Below are 16965 nucleotides of genomic sequence, written 5' to 3' on the forward strand. Positions count from 1 at the left end.
CAGCGCCTCCTGGAGCCTCTCATATCATCAGGTCCAGATGGAAATATCAGCTGGAGCAGATCAGCTGCCTTTAACCTGCGAGTGGCAGCAAACACAGTGAGCCTGGTCACACTGATGCATCCTCAGAATGCAAAGAGATGAAGGCTGCAGCCACCTTAACTTGCTTATTTTAGAGGATGACAATAAAGCAGCTTGAGTGTGCATGGAGCAGGAGCTCCGTGCGTTAAGGCTGCGCACATCTACAGACATGAACCATGCAGGGAGCAGAGTGCGATGCAGCGCAGGTTAATGGAGAAAACTCAACAACTGCAGCTTCGTACCAACCTGAAGTTTAATTTAAACGTTCCGAGCTGCGGGATGCAGGTGATCGAAAGAAGCTGGCTTCATGGCGAAATGGAGCGGCTCCAACAACAAATGTGTCTGTCCCATGTCCGAGTGTTGAGCGAGGTTTCGGCTGGCGTCTCTCTGCTCTCACGGATCGCTTCAAAAACAAGCCTTGTGCTCTGTTACTGCATTACAGGCTCCAGCGGGTTTAAAATCTGCGCTGATCGTACCCTCCTACCTCTGCAGCCCCTTCACAGCGACGATCTGACAAAGAGCAGCAGTGACCTGCAGGAGGCGCTGCAGGAGGACAGCGGAGAGGAGAGGAGGAGGCGAAACACACGGCTTTCAAAATAAAAGCACTCATTTAAAAAATATATATATTTCAGATCAATTTCAGTTGAATTTTTGGAATGCTTCTGCTCTACAGTGAATTTTCACCTCTCAAATATAATATCAGGTCCTGATTTTTACTGCCCTATGACAAGGAGAGAACTTGTGTCAAAATCCACTTTAATAGACTTATTTTTGGATGAGATTATGATGTGCCCATAGTGTAAAATCTGTTCCATTTAAGTCATTTTAACCTATATAATTCACAACATAGGTAATCTCAAAGCACATCAAATAGTAAGGTGATGATATTATGGAACATTCAAGAGAAACCCAACAAATCCAAATATTTCCTTGGATTCAATGTAAGTAAGCATTTGGCAATCACAGGAAGACAAAATTGACCCCTTCTCCAGGAAGAAACCTGGTAGTCATCTGCCTATAGACAGAAGACTGACAAACAATGCATAAGAATAACATAAAAACTTAGGAAGTCAGAGAGATCAGTAGCTGCAGATCAAAAATGTGCACCCCAGCAGCCAGACGAACCTGACGAGGACAAAACACAAACTACCGGAAAGAGAAGATTCAATGTTAATGACATTTAGTGGTGGCATATAAATGTATGAGAGCGAAAGAGAGTAGATCACAGGCACTCAGTGCATCGTAAGCAGCCCTACAGTAGCTTCGGCCTATAACAATATAACTGGAGGATGGTTTATAGTCACCTTAGCCAACCAAAAGCATTAATAAAGAGGACAATTTTAAACCTAATCTTAAAAGTAGAGAGGGTGTCTGACATCCATGCAATGTAGTGGAATTATGAAGTAGCATTAAATGGAAACACTCAAGCAAAGTACAAATGCCTCAAAATTGTACTTAAGCACAGTATTTGAAGACTTGGTGTCTTTCCACCACTGCATACTACTTAATAAATGTTAGTTTCACAGGTATTACGCCAGCATTACACAAAAAAATAAACAAAGAATATTGGGGGGGGGGGCTTAAATAATAAAATTAAGTTACAAAGAAAGAGCAATAAAAAGAAAAAAAAGAAAGAAAATGAAAGCGCTGAAAAAATATACTTTTTGTCAATAGACGGCAGAATTTCCTCATTCCAAGGACAGACCAAAGAAGAAGACGCTACTTCCGTGTTACGCTCTATCCATGACGTCATTACGTTTTGTACGGAGCCGGAAGTTTACCTCAGCATTTCTTTCCAGTTGTGAAATGTGAGCAACAAAGCAATGCAGACAGAGCTGTTTTAAGCGCTTATCTAATGATGTTGATATCCTATAAACGCAACAAATTCAACAACTATGCCGATGATTTCTTTTATTAATGTTTAATTTCCACAGAGGGACGAGCAGCGCCGTTTAATTACGTTTTACTTTGAAGAGCTTTACCGGAAGTATTACCTCGCTGTAACCTGGGGATTTGACGGTTAAACTGAAAACAGACGTGGAGTTTCGGCAGGAGGGAGTGTGTGGTTTATAGCATCCATACTATGGAATGAATCATGGTATGGATTACCATTGTGACCTATGGACTCGTTTTCCCGTGACCACGGACCTACGGAGATGTATTCTGTTCTGAAATGACGGCATGACATGTTTTTACCTCCTTGAAAACAGCCGAAGCTCGTCCATCGATCGCCCGAAGAGGCAACGTCAGATTAGCTAGAAACCTGATTTGATCTGTCAGAGACAAACCCACCAAAACGACTGGAAACATGTCACCGATACCCGTCCTCCCGCTGGTGATCAACGGGCTGTTGTCTGTGCTGGGCTGCCTGGCCACACTGAAGCTCATTCCTGCTTTCAAAGATCACTTCATTTCAGCCAGATTGTACGGAATGGACCTAAACAAAACAAACAAGAAAGAAATGTGAGTCTTTTTCACGTGTCCTATATATTATTTTTATTGTTCAGTAGTTTATTTTTAATGATATGTAACCAATGTGCTCTTTTTTTCTGTTTTCTCTTCCTGGTTTCCCTTTTTGCAGCCCAGAATCTCAAGGAGTGATCTGTGGGACGGTCTTCCTCATCATCCTCTTCTGCTTCATCCCAGTGCCTTTCCTCAGCTGCTTTGTAGGAGAACAGTGCATGGGCTTCCCACATGATGAGGTGGGTCCACTGTAGTATATTAAACCTGTGTTTCCCTCCAGTCTGACCCCCACCACCTCTGACCTTTGTCTGGTTTGTTGTCCAGTTCGTACAGCTGATTGGTGCACTTCTGGCCATCTGTTGCATGATCTTCCTGGGTTTTGCGGACGATGTGCTGAACCTGCGGTGGAGACACAAGCTCCTGCTTCCCACTATGGCTTCCTTGCCGCTGCTCATGGTCTATTTCACCAACTTTGGCAACACGGTCATTGTCGTGCCAAAGCCATTCAGAGCCCTGCTTGGGCTGCACTTGGATATGGGTGAGTTGTGTGATTGCTTGCGGCATTGGTGGCAGCAAGCTAGGAGAGGTAGACCAGACATCTATAGTTACATCCTCTAGTACACGCTGGGGAATCCTAAGATTGTACACGGCTGGATTAGATTTATATTACATCCATTGTTTTTATTTTGTCTACAGTGACTCTCTTGAAATATGAATACGCAGCGATACTTAAGACAAAATCAGTTTTCCATTTCAATATGTTAATAGGCATACGTAAACATTTTGAAAAAACACATCATAACTATTATCTGAAGTACTGCACCGAGGAAATCAGAATCAGAATCAGAATCAGCTTTAATGGCCAAGTACGTACACAACATACAAGGAATTTGGTTTCGGCTGTTGGTGTCGCCCTAGGAATTTGCACGAATAATAGAAATAGGAAAATTAAAAAATAAAGTAAAATAACTAAAGAAAGAAAAGAATAAAATACAATAAATATTAATAAAAAGCAAAACAAGATAATAAGACAAATATATACAAGAATTTACACATCTAGTAGAAAGGGGTAAATGTACATTAGTGCAAAATGGAAGTGCAAATAGCAGTTGTGGCTTGGAGTGGCTCAGCTGTTCAGTAGGGTTATGGCAGTGGGATAAAAACAGTTTTTCTTGACAATCTTGCAATCTTGACAGTTCTTGCAACTGCTGTATGAGTCACATTTTATGGAGAATTTTTACACTTCTATTTCAAAAAAATACATAAAAGTAATAATGTGATTTTTGCTGCAATCTGTACCAAGCAAGAATTTCCCCTTTGTCTTAAAAATCTGATTTATAGAATAGAGTATCCAAGTAGAAACACGATATTTCATTCACAATATTGTGATTTTACTTTTCTTTAAAAAATGCAGCTTCTGCAGTTTGGATATTGCGCATCCCTACTGTGATTTCAATAATATTTTGATTGATTATTCAGCCCTACTTGTTTTGCATTTAAGTCATTCTGTAAATGATGTAATTATGATCTCTTGCAGGTATCCTCTACTATGTCTACATGGGAATGCTCGCAGTATTCTGCACAAATGCCATCAACATCTTAGCAGGCATCAACGGTATCGAGTCAGGTCAAGCCCTGTTTATCTCCGGCTCCATAATCATCTTCAACCTGCTGGAGCTCAGTGGTGCGTGGTTGCTTTCTTTCACAACATCAACATTACAGGTCACACCATCTACACTGCTAGTGGACGAGTGTATTGGATATGGGTTTGTTAAAATCACCCTGAAATTAGTCAAAGTGTCTTTGAACTTGAACCACAATGATGTTCATTTGAAGGGGATGATTCATAAATGAGGATATTTTATGTCTTTTCTGACATACAGAAATGATTCATAACATTCAAGAAGCTGATGTTGGGTTTGTTGTGTTTCCTTATTTCTCAGGAGATTACCGTGATGACCATGTTTTCTCCCTCTACTTCATGATACCATTCTTCTTCACCACATTAGCACTTTTTTACCACAACTGGTACGTTAAAGCTGAGGCAGTTTTATGAAAAACATTTTCTGCATTTAAGAAATATTTACTATGTCAGCGTCCTTATATTCTGTCGACTTGCAACCTGTGTTTGTCTCAGGTATCCTTCATCTGTGTTTGTGGGAGACACTTTCTGCTACTTTGCCGGGATGACGTTTGCTGTGGTCGGCATCCTGGGGCACTTCAGCAAAACAATGCTGCTGTTCTTCATTCCTCAACTGGTTAACTTTGTCTACTCTTTGCCTCAGCTTTTTCGCATAATCCCCTGTCCCCGACACCGGCTGCCCAGGTAACCAGCTGCTTATGACCTTCTTTTTTTTCCCTAATGGCTTTTTTAAATTCATTATTTATACACATCCTTTGTGTTTCTCAACGTTTTCTTTCTCCTGATGTCACTTATCATAAAAGACTGAATCCAGACACTGGCAAACTGGGGATGAGCTACTCAAAATTCAAAATAAGGGACCTCTCTAAACTAGGACACCTCATTCTGAAGGTAAAGCTCTGATTTTTGTGTGTTTTTTTGAACATACTCACGTTGTTTTGGTAGAGATTCCAGCTAATTAGGCTCAGGGGATTGTCTGCTATTTGTTTTGTCTGATCAGCAATCTGTAGCCCAAAGAGAAAAGCAGCAAAGCCTCACTTTTGAGAAGATGAAATTAGAGAATGTTGGTGAATATTACTTGCTAATTGCTTTGAATGACTAAGCTGATTGTTTCTGCTCTACTTCACTTACATTGTCAGCGTGCAGCGACAGAATGCAGAGGCGTTATTTGATTTTGATGTAATATACATTTTCTCATGTACTATATGCACATCTTGCAGGTCATACATACCCAGACAGGGTTTTTTTTTTTCTTCAGGCTCACAATAGAGGGCAGCTACTGAGAGTAATTACCATAATCAGTCCACATACAAGATAGGCAACGAGTCTGTGTTACTTTATTTGTGAGAAATCTGTACATTTTGCTGCTATTTCTGTGCATGTGATTTAAAAAAAATCTTTTATGCTTACCCTATTTAACAGTAGTGGTTAAAAAATGTAAATACAATTGTTATTCTCAGTTCTTATGATTTTGGGGCTGGTTGTTTTCCTTTGGCACTGCTAAAGCTCTGTAAGCAACAGCAAGTGCCCCAGCAGAAAACATCGCATTTTTATAAAGTCATCACAACCGGAGTTTATTGTCACTGTTTGCAAAAAAATATGTAAGCTGTGTCCAACCACACACTAATTCTGTTAAGTATATTTCATCTGGGTAGTATATATTTATTGTAGGTGGTATGCAAGAAATGAAAGTACAGTTCTAATAATATCTTTTTTTGTAAGCCTTCGTCTCACCATCATAACTTTCTTTTGTGGGAGCCAAAAACTCCTGTAGGCACAAAAAGTCCTGCCAATGTGTAGCATGCACTTGCTGTGCAACTGGTAGTGTAACCTTCAGTATATTTATAATGTGATAAAACCTTCAGAAACTGCTGGCAGAATAGTGGATATCACACAGCAGCTTGCTCATCACATGGAGTTGTAATTTTATTTCACTTCATTATTAAATTCTGAATCACTGCAAAAACTGGAGAAGTGGAAGACATTTCAGACATGTGGTTACAAAGTTGTCTATTAATAAAGCGCATGTATTGACCGTTGGTGTGGGCGGGTAAACACACACACACACACACACACACACGTGAGGCAGAGCGGGGTCAGCTGTGTTTATTGGCTGATAACAATAATGTCTTTGCTCCTCAACAGACGGCAGAGTTATTGATGCTGCTCGAGGTGCGGAGGGGCCACGATGGAGACGGCGACTTTATTGAGTGCAACAACATGACCATAATAAATCTGGTGCTGAAATTCCTCGGACCCATCCACGAGAGAAATCTCACAGTCATCATGCTCATCATACAGGTAGAACAAAGCACCTGCTGTATACAAATACACTGGAACAGCCTCAGTCACAGGATAATGTTTGACTTATTTCTGTGTCTCGCTCAGGTGATGGGCAGCGTGGTGGCTTTTGGGATCCGTTACCATCTGGTGCGTCTGTTCTATGACGTCTAGACAGCTCTCCAGAATCGAGGAGCGACTGCTGATTGAGAAGAAATGATGTTGTGGAACTGTTTTACAGGGTCGTGGTTCATCTGCCTTTAATAGATTAAATCTCCTCGCTGTTACTTTTCTGCCTCAGACTGTACCTGCAGTAAAGACCCAGTGCAAGGTTTGAATCTACAGTGTATTTCACTTTGGTGGATGATATTTAATTCTTGAGCGTAAACAGGTAATGGTTTGATATCAGCAGCAGCACTGTTTGGATTTCAGTAATTACAGGCTTGAAATTGTATCTGGGTCTTAATTATCTTGTGTGTCCACCCTGAAAATATATTTTTCTACTTGCATTTTTTTAAAAGAAAGTACAGTAAGTGGGGTTAACTTTCGATCTTCAGGGCAGCCAACATCATTGGCTGAACTGCTCCTGAATTGTGATCATTTGATATCAGATTACTGAACATAGAAGTCCTGTAAAAAGAAAAAAAAGGCAAAAATGTCATAGTGCATTGCTTGAATCTCATTTTAAGGCAAAATATGGCTCAGAGAAAATGTAGCCACTCACATTTCACCTTGCATCATGATGAATCCATGTAACATGGGTTGGAACGCTAGGATTAGTTAGTATTTTTTATTTCTTTTACCTCTGAGCAAACGCACACAGAATGGTTATTGTGAAGAAAAACAGTAAACGATAAGAAGGCTTTAATCGGTTGGAAGACTATCACAGGAAAAAATGGTAGAGACAGGTGAGTAGAGGGGATATTAGATGGAATAGTGTCTGGGGTGTTGTCGAGTAAGTTAAGGTTTATGAAGAGCAACGGGTGTTCCGACTAATGAGAACTGATTGTTTTTACCTTTCCTGTTATTGGATACAGAACTGTATTTTTTTTTTTTTTTTTTGGACTGATATGCATTTTTTCCCCCTCAAGGGCTCAGCAAAAAATGTGAAGACAACTGGCACTGGACTATTTTGTTTAAGAATGTAACTACAAGTGAAAAACTGTTTACTGTTGAGATTAAAGACGCAAATTATGAAATAAAAGCTGGAAAAAATCAAATATAATTGTATTCCATCATTATTCTTATTCTAATAATAATAATTGTTATTATAGAAGAAGTATAACAAACATAATGTGTCTTAATTACATGTCACAATGGGAAAAAAATAGAAGTTTTAGCTCATCACAGCTATATTGCTTTCTGTATTTGTTTCAGTTAATAAATTATAAGAAATAGTCAGATATTTGATGACTAAATGTTTGAAGTGACAAAAACATATTATGTTCAGAGTCTTTAAAAATAAAATTGACCTTTTTGCTTTAGAAATCTTATTATGTAGTGTGGAGTGTTTTATTTGATAAATAACACTTGATAAACGGCTTCTAAAATGTGGTGCAGCAGATGTATACAATTGCATAAAATGAAAATACTTGTAGTATTTATAGTTAGAAATGTTTTTATTTAAAGTAAAACACAAATACGTCAAAAAAACACTGTTGAAAATTATGTTTAGTTGCTTCATAGATATATACATATCTATGAGTTGTTTAATATGGAATTTCCAGGTGGAACTCTTCATCTATACGTAGTTTCAGGGGGAACATTTGTGTTGCGCACAACCCGCGTTCTTGTGACTGACCAAAAAGAAGTGTGTTTACATCATTGCAGCGCTTGCTACTAACGTTTCCTCGCTGTTTTATTAAAGTTTCCCAGAATTTGTCGCTTTATATGTTTTTTTTCTGTTTACCGACATGTTCCCGGTGATGTTTGTAAAGTTTTATTAGAGCTGCTGGACGTTTTGTGGCGCGGTTAACAGGTACCAGCACCTGGCGTTAGCTAGCAGCTGGTAGATGGCAGGCGACGGTCAGCCGCTGGAAACAACGTCCGTAGCTCCAGCCTGGAGGCAAAACACACACATTTAACACAGGTCTGACTCACAGAGATGCCTCCTAACAAGAGGATGCAGAAGAAAGCGCTGAAACTGGACTGTGAATGGGGTTCGTGTCAAGAGTCGTTCAGTCGGATGGAAAACTTTTGCAAGCATGCAGAGGGTCATCTTGGTGCTGCGAACATGGCGGAGGAGGACGAAGAAGAAGCGGAAGGTGAGGGGAACTTTAGAATTATAATTTGAGGTTATGTTTATTTTGAAAAGTGGCTGTGGAAAGAAAGCGTCCTTCCATTACTGATCTGAATGAGTGCACCTCACAAGCAGTAGGACGTGGACGAGTATCACTGGTCATTGATCTGACTGAAGAGGGTGATGTCTTTAACTAAGCGAATCACTTGCTTCACTCAGTTTTATCTAAAGAATATCAGAAAACCCCAGAACAAGGAAGAAGTAATCAGGGGCTGAACATACAACCGACTTCAGATTGAAATTACTATTTGAAACAGTGCAGTTAAAGACTGCAATTAAGGATGTGCACCAAGTAGCACGTCTGACTCTGGGTTGAATACTTTTTATTATGTAGTTGGATTGTAGATTTTGCAAGGTTTAAATGCTGCTCCTAAACAATGAATGACCGGCCGATTTCAATGCAAGAGATTTTTTTACAGAGGCCATATTTTCATATGCACTTCGTATTTATACACTAAACCCCCACATGTTTACGTATGTTTCTATACTAAACTTCCACATGTTTACATATGTTTATACACTGAACCTCCACATTTGCATATGTTTACACACGACTGCATCTTTGCACTACTTGAAGTCATGACATTTTCATACATTTACAGCATAGTGCAATATCCAGAAGTTCAACATCAGTTACACTACTGTTTTATATTTCTGAATACACCAAATAATCGAACCTCACAACAATAAGCTATATCGCTATTTTCACAGGTACGCTAGTACATACACATTTTCAGCTAGATTTCTATTTTTAATATTTACACATTTCTCACTGTACCTAAAAAACATTATCTGATATTGTGGATGCACTGACCGTGTACCTTGTGCAATGACAGTAAAGGGATTGTATTATTTTCAAATGTTTTTTTTCTTATTTGATGTATTTTGTGTCTAATTATTATTGTCATTATTAATTTAACTAAACAGAGTGACAGCTTTTTTGGTCATTGCGCTATCCTCCGTTCCATTTACAAATACAATAAATACATGCTATAAACAAATTTTGATGGTATCTCATGTGGTAACGCTCCATCACATGTTTTAAATCTGTTACACAGTAAATATTTACCTGGAGCTTGATGCGCAGAATAATCGCAATTAGATATTTTCCTCAAATCTTTCAGCACTACTGTAGACCAGCTTTGGCAGATCACCACCAGAGAATAAGTATATGTTGGTGTTTTCCGGGTTTAGGCGTCCACCAGTAATTTATCACAGACGTTTTGCAGCTAGATTTTAAATGTGATGACTGGATATATCTTTACTTACATCCAATGTGCTCTCCTGCTTTACAGTGATGAATAACAAGAGATCGATGCATTGTACAGTCCTAAAAGAGAGAGGCCTCCTAATGCTTTGTCTTTGTTTCATGTTCCAAAGGGGAGAAAAACTGTTTCTGGAGAGACTGTGGCTTCTGTTCTGTTGAGGGCTCAGAAGAACTGCGACGACATCTGTTCTTTCACTGTTATCACACCAAGCTGAAGCAATTGGGTCAGCAGGTCCTCAATGCCCAGCCAGAAATTGGCAGCTGCTCCATCGCCTACCACAACCGCAACATCATCCCTGAAATCCCAGACAATTTTATCTGCCTGTGGGAGGATTGTGAGGTAAAACTGAAAGATGCCTGAGGGTGCTGCTTGGGGGTGTGTTTGACCATCTAATTTACAGAATGTGCATGTGTAGTACTGAGTGTGCTTCAGCTAATACGAGCTTGCATTGTATGGAAAGCATCTCTTTGCTGTCTCCATCTGTAAAAAAACAAAAAACAAAAAAGCAACAAAGAACAGTATCTTGCCATCTTTTAATTACTTTACTTAACATGCTGTGTAGCCAGGATATTACCGTTTGTGAGACTGAGATTCAAATGATACTAGATTCAAAGCAGTGATGGTAGCGTGACTTGAACTCTGAGTGCTCACAGCTCAGACAAATGTGGTAAATCTTCCTTGAACCTTTTTCTTTTTAACCTTAAAATCTTAATATGCGCATTTATTAAAGCAACCACCGTATGACAACCCGGAGTGGTTCTACCGACACGTGGAGATGCACAGTCAGTGCATAGACATACCAACAGGAGACTGTGAATTGCCCATACGCTGTGGATGGAAGGGTACGTTACTTAACTTGATGATGTACATTTTCTATGCAACACTGAGGATGTGGGATTATTGAGTGTAAGTTGTCCGTCTGTCATTCTCCAGATTGTGAAGCCACAGCTAAAGGGCGTCCGAAGCTGCGCGAGCACCTGCGCAGCCACACCCAGGAGAAGGTCGTGGCATGTCCTGGTTGTGGGGGGATGTATGCCAACAACACCAAGCTGTTTGACCACATCATACGACAGAGCGCCATGGAAGGTGAACCCTGTCAGAATAATGCCAGAAAGACTCATAACAATGTTTGCTCTTTTTTTTTTATTCTGTTTAAATTTGACCATCTCGTAATTCTTGCTTTGTGTGTTTGCTTGTATATGTGCTGCAGGTCAGAGGTTCCAATGTTCTCACTGTTCCAAACGCTTTGCAACAGAAAGACTACTGAGGGACCACATGAGGACTCACGGTCAGTGCTTCCCTCATAATGCTATCAGTATTGCAAGTCATTTCCTCTTATAGCCACAGGGTCTCACTGAGCTCCAGCTCATTTGTGTTGTCACTTTTTCAGTCTCCACTGGAACGGTTTGTTGACATTCTCTGTGTTTTACAGGATATTTAATATGTTTTTGCAGTTCATAAAGATGATTTGTGTCGGTACTTGAATATGCCAACCCTCCATGCCTCTAAACCTCTCTGTCATGGTCTCATTTTAAATGTTGCTTTAGCCAGTCTCACAGCACGACTGCTATTATTAATGGGTTTCTTCTTATTTTGTCATAAACGGTAGTAATAATATAGTAAGTATTTAATCTGTTGTACTCCACGTTGGTAATGTCTGCTGGTTAACAAAGTAGCTTATTTCTGAGCTGTGAGCATATTTTTCACTCAGTTGCAACATTTACCAGCAGAATTAGAAACTTGAATAAATGACAAAGATGATATTATGATTTCAGCTGCGTTAAAACACAGTTCAGGTAATCACAGACAGCAGGATGGGTCAGAATGATGTTGCTTCTATCCCTTGAGACTCAAAACCCGTTAAAAAAACAACCAGTTCATATAGTAGCATTTTCACTGATATTAATATTTAGTCGACACTAATCATATTCAGGTTTGCAGCTTTTTGTTTGTTGTGTTTTCGAGTTCCTTTACCATCCCTGGTGTTGCCTTTAAATTCATTCATTTGATGTTGAACTCAGAAAAATTAGTTCCTGGTTCTGAAAGTTCAGGTTAAAACCCTCTCAAGTTGGACTCGGAAAGTTAGGGAAAATTTCGGCGCACAAATGTTCAGAAACATAGCTGACAACAGTTAATGGTTAGTTGATGATAACTTTGGATTAATCGTTCAAGTTCACATTTTGCATATCATTTTTTTGCTAACATATAATTTGTATTTTTGTATTAGGTTGTAATGATTACTTACTGTCCTCGCTGAATGACCTGTTAGAGTTAGAGATGTCCGATAGTATGCCTGATATTGGCATAAAAATGTAACATCTGTCAATATCGTTATTGTTTTTTTTGTTGTTGTTGTTTTGTGCCTATAATGAAAACCAATAAAATAAGGCCTGGATTTCACCAGCATTTACCGGCGCGTAAATGATGATGACAACATCAAACTGCATCGGAAGGAGTGTGAACAAGTGTGGCTGCAGTAACAAACATATATCGGTATCGGTTGATATCGGAATCGGAAATTGAGAGTTGGACAATATCTGCATATTGGAAATTGGTAAAAAGCCAATATCAGACATCCCTAATTAGAGTTCATAGTTAGGAAATTATAGTTATCATTAGAAAAGTTATAGATTAACAGTAACAAGAAGACGAGCTTTCTTCACTTATTGTGGCCACAAATACTAGAAACAGACATCAATGCGTTGGTTAAAGTCGTGTCTATCATGTTTCTGAGCACATGAACACACTGACATTCTATCAAAGGAACCTGTGAATGCACTATTAAATCCTTACACATTTGAATTTCTGCACGTAAACATGAATAAACAACATTTAGACTCAACTCTTTAGACCCCTGCATACACTGAGCAACTCAAATTGCAAGAAAACCTCAGCAATAGATGTTTATGTTGTTATAGCAACAGTGTCAAGTTTTAAAATAAATTATTTCACAAGTATTTCTTGGCTTGACACAACCAGAAGTAAAAATAGGCTTTTATGATGTCTATTTTTGAGCAGTTGAACAGCGATGCACTCTCCTGTAAGTGAATGAAGGAATCTTGTTGACAACAAGCAGCTCTGCAGTATTATTAGTTATATATAGATGAGTTCATCTCAACACTCATCTGTCTTGTTCTTGTTGGAACAGTGAGCCACTACAAATGTCCATTGTGCGACATGACTTGCCCGTCGCCCTCTTCGCTGCGCAGCCATATCAAGTTTCGCCACAGTAATGAGAAGCCATACAGCTGTGACTACTGCGAATACAGGTATCACAACACGTAAGGCTGCGACAATACAAATCAAGCTGAAGCCGGTAAACTGACATTGAGGGTTTTTTGCGTTCTGTGTTTGTAGCTGTAAGAATTTGATCGACTTGCGCAAACACCTGGACACCCACAGCAGCGAGCCGGCTTTCCACTGTGACGTCCCCGGCTGTGGTTTCACCTCTCGCACTCTTGGCACCATGAAGACTCACCATAAAAGAGAGCATGAGGTGATTTTTAATTAACTGCCAACTGTTACTTCCATAGTAGGGTTTTAATGTTGTTCATTAATGGCTTTCTAATATTTTCTTTACATAATCAGGGGAGTTTTGTAGCCCGCTACAAGTGCCATGTGTGCGGCCAGTGTTTCACCAGAGGCAACAACCTAACCGTCCATCTGCACAAAAAACACCAATTCAAATGGCCCTCTGGACACCCCAGGTTCAGGTTAGTCTTGCACTGATGCAAATTAAGTAATACTTGATTTTAATATGTGGACTATTGCAGCACTGATTGTCTCTTATCACTCTGTCAGGTACAAAGAACACGAAGATGGTTTCTTGCGACTGCAGCTGATTCGCTACGAGAGTGTGGAACTCACAGAGCAGTTGATGAGGGAAAGACAAAACAGGCAAGGGGAGGAGGACGACGACAGTGGTCAGACCGAAGGTCAGGAGATGGAGGAAGACTCAGCAGGGGCAACTCCTTCAGAGGTGCAGGCAGAACTGAGAGGAGTGCTGCTGGAGGAGCAGAGGACTGAGGAGCCGACCACCAGCCCTGCGGATGGCGGTCAGGAGGAGGGCATGTTGTATGTCCTCACTGGAGGTTTGTCACAGGGAGGGGAGGAGTCTGTCATGTTGCAGCTGCAGGATGCTGCTCAGCAACCAGGGATGCAGGTGGTTTGACTGGACACACGTCTATAATCTGCTGTGCTGCTTCTTCTGTGAAGGACTTTTGAGTGTGTAACGGAGGCTGGTGCAAAGATGCTGCTTAGATTTTAAAATGTGTTGAGGCATTTGACTTGAATCATCAGAATAAAGGGACACGGTCTGTGGTGGCCAATCTTGACTATAAACCTATATTAGGTAATACAACTGTTTTGCTGTGTTTGGTTTGCTTATGCTGAGCATCCTGTTTACCAGTGTTCTTAAATTATTTTCAGTTCATTCACTGTATCACACTAACATCTTAACACAGTTGGATGCTAATGCTGCACTGCTCAGTGGGTTCTCATTCATCTAAATTCGCTAAATAAATCAGCCACAACCGCAAAAGGATATGAGTCACAGGAATGGCGCGTTAGCATTAATATTCATTAAAATGTGTGGAATTCAGCAAAGAGGCAGCTTCGGATGTGTGCACTTTTGATTCTTAATCATCAACTCCATTAAACATGTGAAACTTTTGTTTTCTTCAGACGTATTTAATGTTGCACAGTGAAATATTTTCTTTAATGATGACAGCTTGGTTAGTTTTAACAAGACACTGAAAGATGAACATGTATTGCTCATGTTTCTTATGTGGCGTTCAGGTCATTACATAATGTTTACCATCTGTGCTGCCATTGTGGCGCCCCCTGCTGAATGTAGCTGATCTAATGCAGTTTAATAACAGGTGGGATGGTAATCAAATTGGCCTTTTTTTCCTGAAATGACAAACAGATTTTAGGTGTAAATTTAACTGTCTTTTCAGAGTGACTGACTCATATCTGGTCATGAAACCACGCTTATTAAATGCAAATAAAGTATGGATCAAAACTCAGTATTTGTATAAATGGTAATTTGTTATTTTACAACATTTGAGCATCAGATTACACTGTTTTCTTTACTGTATTGAAATGATCAAAAATATATGTATTATTTTTACAGATATTTGCTGATCTGAAAGAAAATTTACACACTTTGTGACGGTTCGTGCTCAGTGACAGTGCGGGTGGACCCAAACGAAAAGGGAGACGGGGAGAAGGGTTAAAGGAAACAGGATTTATTAGGGAAGGTGGTGGAGTGATGGGCACCAGGAGGCAGAAACAAAGTCCGGTGAAGGGTTGCCAGTCGTGGGGAATAACCCGGTGGTGGGATCTGGTGCAGGGATGTCAGTCGTGGAGAGGGAGGAGTGGAGTCTTCGGTGTCGTGATCCGAGGAAGGGGGGTCCCAAAGGTGGTGCACGAAGAGCCGGTGCCTGAGAGTGCCTTGGTCCGTGGGGTTTTTCCCGGTGCAGAGGGAGCCGTGACGAGGGAAACTGGGGTGGTGCGCAGGGGTCCGGTGCTCAGGGTTCGGTGCTCGTTGGGGGTGCTCTCGTGAAGAGTCTCCCGGTGAAGGTGTCCGTGGTCGTGAATTCCCGTGGGTGACAAACGCTGGAGTGCTTGGAGGTGTGCCGAGTGCTGGAGCCGAGGAGGAGAACTGGAAACAGGCAGAGAAACACATCCCATAAACTCGAAGCTGGAGAACATCAAGCATGCTGGGAATGCTCCGCGCGGTGTAGCAGCTCGTGGCCTGACTGTACCCCGAGGTAGGTATCACAATCCTCTGGCGTCGGTCTTCTGTGAGACGCCAGTATACAAGCAGGACATGGCTGATGAGCCACAGCTGCCAGCGTGCGCGTGTCTCCTGATCGGCTCCGCCCAGCCTGCAGAGAGCAGAGACACCCACCAAAGCACACAGACAGACAAAATCTCGAAAACCCAGTGAACAGTCTATGACCCTCACAGTACCCCCCATCAACGGACGCCTTCCGGCGTCCAATCGGACTCGCGTGAATTCCCCTGACAGAGAGACCTCAGGAGCGTGGGGTCCAGGACAAGCCGGGTGGGCGGCAATGAGCCGGGAGGGCGGAGGGGGAAAGGCCGGAGGGCTAAGAACACTAGAGGACAGCAGCGGAACCATCAGGAGGCCGGCGACGAAAAAGATGGAAACCCACTGGCAGTCGAGCTGGAGACCAGTGGCAGAAACCATCTGAAGGTCGGCGACAGATGAGACGGAGACCTTCTGGTGGTTGGGCTGGAGGCCGGCAGTGGAGCCCATCAGGGGCAGGCGACAGGCGAGACAGAGACTCTCTGGCGGTCGAGCTGGAGGCCGGCGGCGGGATCCCTCGGGAGGCCGGGCTCGGGCCGGGAGCCGGCGAAGGCGGATCCCCTCTGGTGGCCGGGCTCGGGCCGGGAGCCGGCGACGGCGGATCCCCTCTGGAGGCCGGGGTGGCCAAAACAGGCCAAGGCTCAGGAACACGAGAGGCTGGGGCAGTCTCCCTGCCCGCGTGACTGTCATCCATCTTTGGCAGTTCCCAGCATCCTGAGCCAGCAGAGACGGCGTCGACCCGCTCGAGGACAGGAGGAGGAGAAACGGCGTCGACCCGCCCGAGGATTGCTGAGAAGGCATCGACCCACTTGAGAACAGCAACGTGAGAAGTGGCGGCCTCGACCCGCCCAGGGATGGGCGAGACCGCAGGACTAGTGTGGTGGGCTCGGCGGCGGGACCTCAGGAGGGCTCGACGGCGGGACCAGTGTGGCGGGCTCGGCGGCGAGACCGCGGGACTAGTGTGGTGGGTTAGGCGGCGGGACCGCAGGAGGCCTCGGCGGCGAGACCGCGGGGCCAGTGTGGTGGTTTAGGCGGCGGGACCTCAGGAGGGCTCGTCGGCGGGACCAGTGTGGTGGGCTCGGCGGCGGGACCAGTGTGG

The 16965-nt window shown here is 42.2% G+C and overlaps 2 protein-coding genes across 2 annotated transcripts; both read left to right on the forward strand.

Moving 5' to 3' along the window:
* Positions 1–1964: 1964 nt before the first annotated feature.
* Positions 1965–7683, forward strand: dpagt1 (dolichyl-phosphate (UDP-N-acetylglucosamine) N-acetylglucosaminephosphotransferase 1 (GlcNAc-1-P transferase)). Its single transcript, XM_008285098.1, has 9 exons — positions 1965–2541; positions 2660–2780; positions 2866–3079; positions 4079–4225; positions 4485–4569; positions 4679–4867; positions 4987–5074; positions 6329–6484; positions 6572–7683. Exons 1-9 carry the CDS (start codon positions 2387–2389, stop codon positions 6635–6637), a joined length of 1221 nt encoding a protein of 406 aa, XP_008283320.1. The 5' UTR covers positions 1965–2386; the 3' UTR covers positions 6638–7683.
* Positions 7684–8274: 591 nt separating this feature from the next.
* hinfp (histone H4 transcription factor) lies at positions 8275–15057 on the forward strand. Its single transcript, XM_008285099.1, has 9 exons — positions 8275–8727; positions 10143–10369; positions 10761–10872; positions 10964–11116; positions 11241–11318; positions 13179–13299; positions 13388–13526; positions 13619–13743; positions 13832–15057. The coding sequence occupies exons 1-9, from the start codon at positions 8568–8570 to the stop codon at positions 14199–14201; spliced, it is 1485 nt and encodes a 494-aa protein (XP_008283321.1). The 5' UTR covers positions 8275–8567; the 3' UTR covers positions 14202–15057.
* Positions 15058–16965: the final 1908 nt, after the last annotated feature.

The sequence above is a fragment of the Stegastes partitus genome, unplaced genomic scaffold (genome assembly GCF_000690725.1).
Source record: "Stegastes partitus isolate 25-593 unplaced genomic scaffold, Stegastes_partitus-1.0.2 Scaffold387, whole genome shotgun sequence".
Lineage (NCBI taxonomy): Eukaryota > Metazoa > Chordata > Actinopteri > Pomacentridae > Stegastes > Stegastes partitus.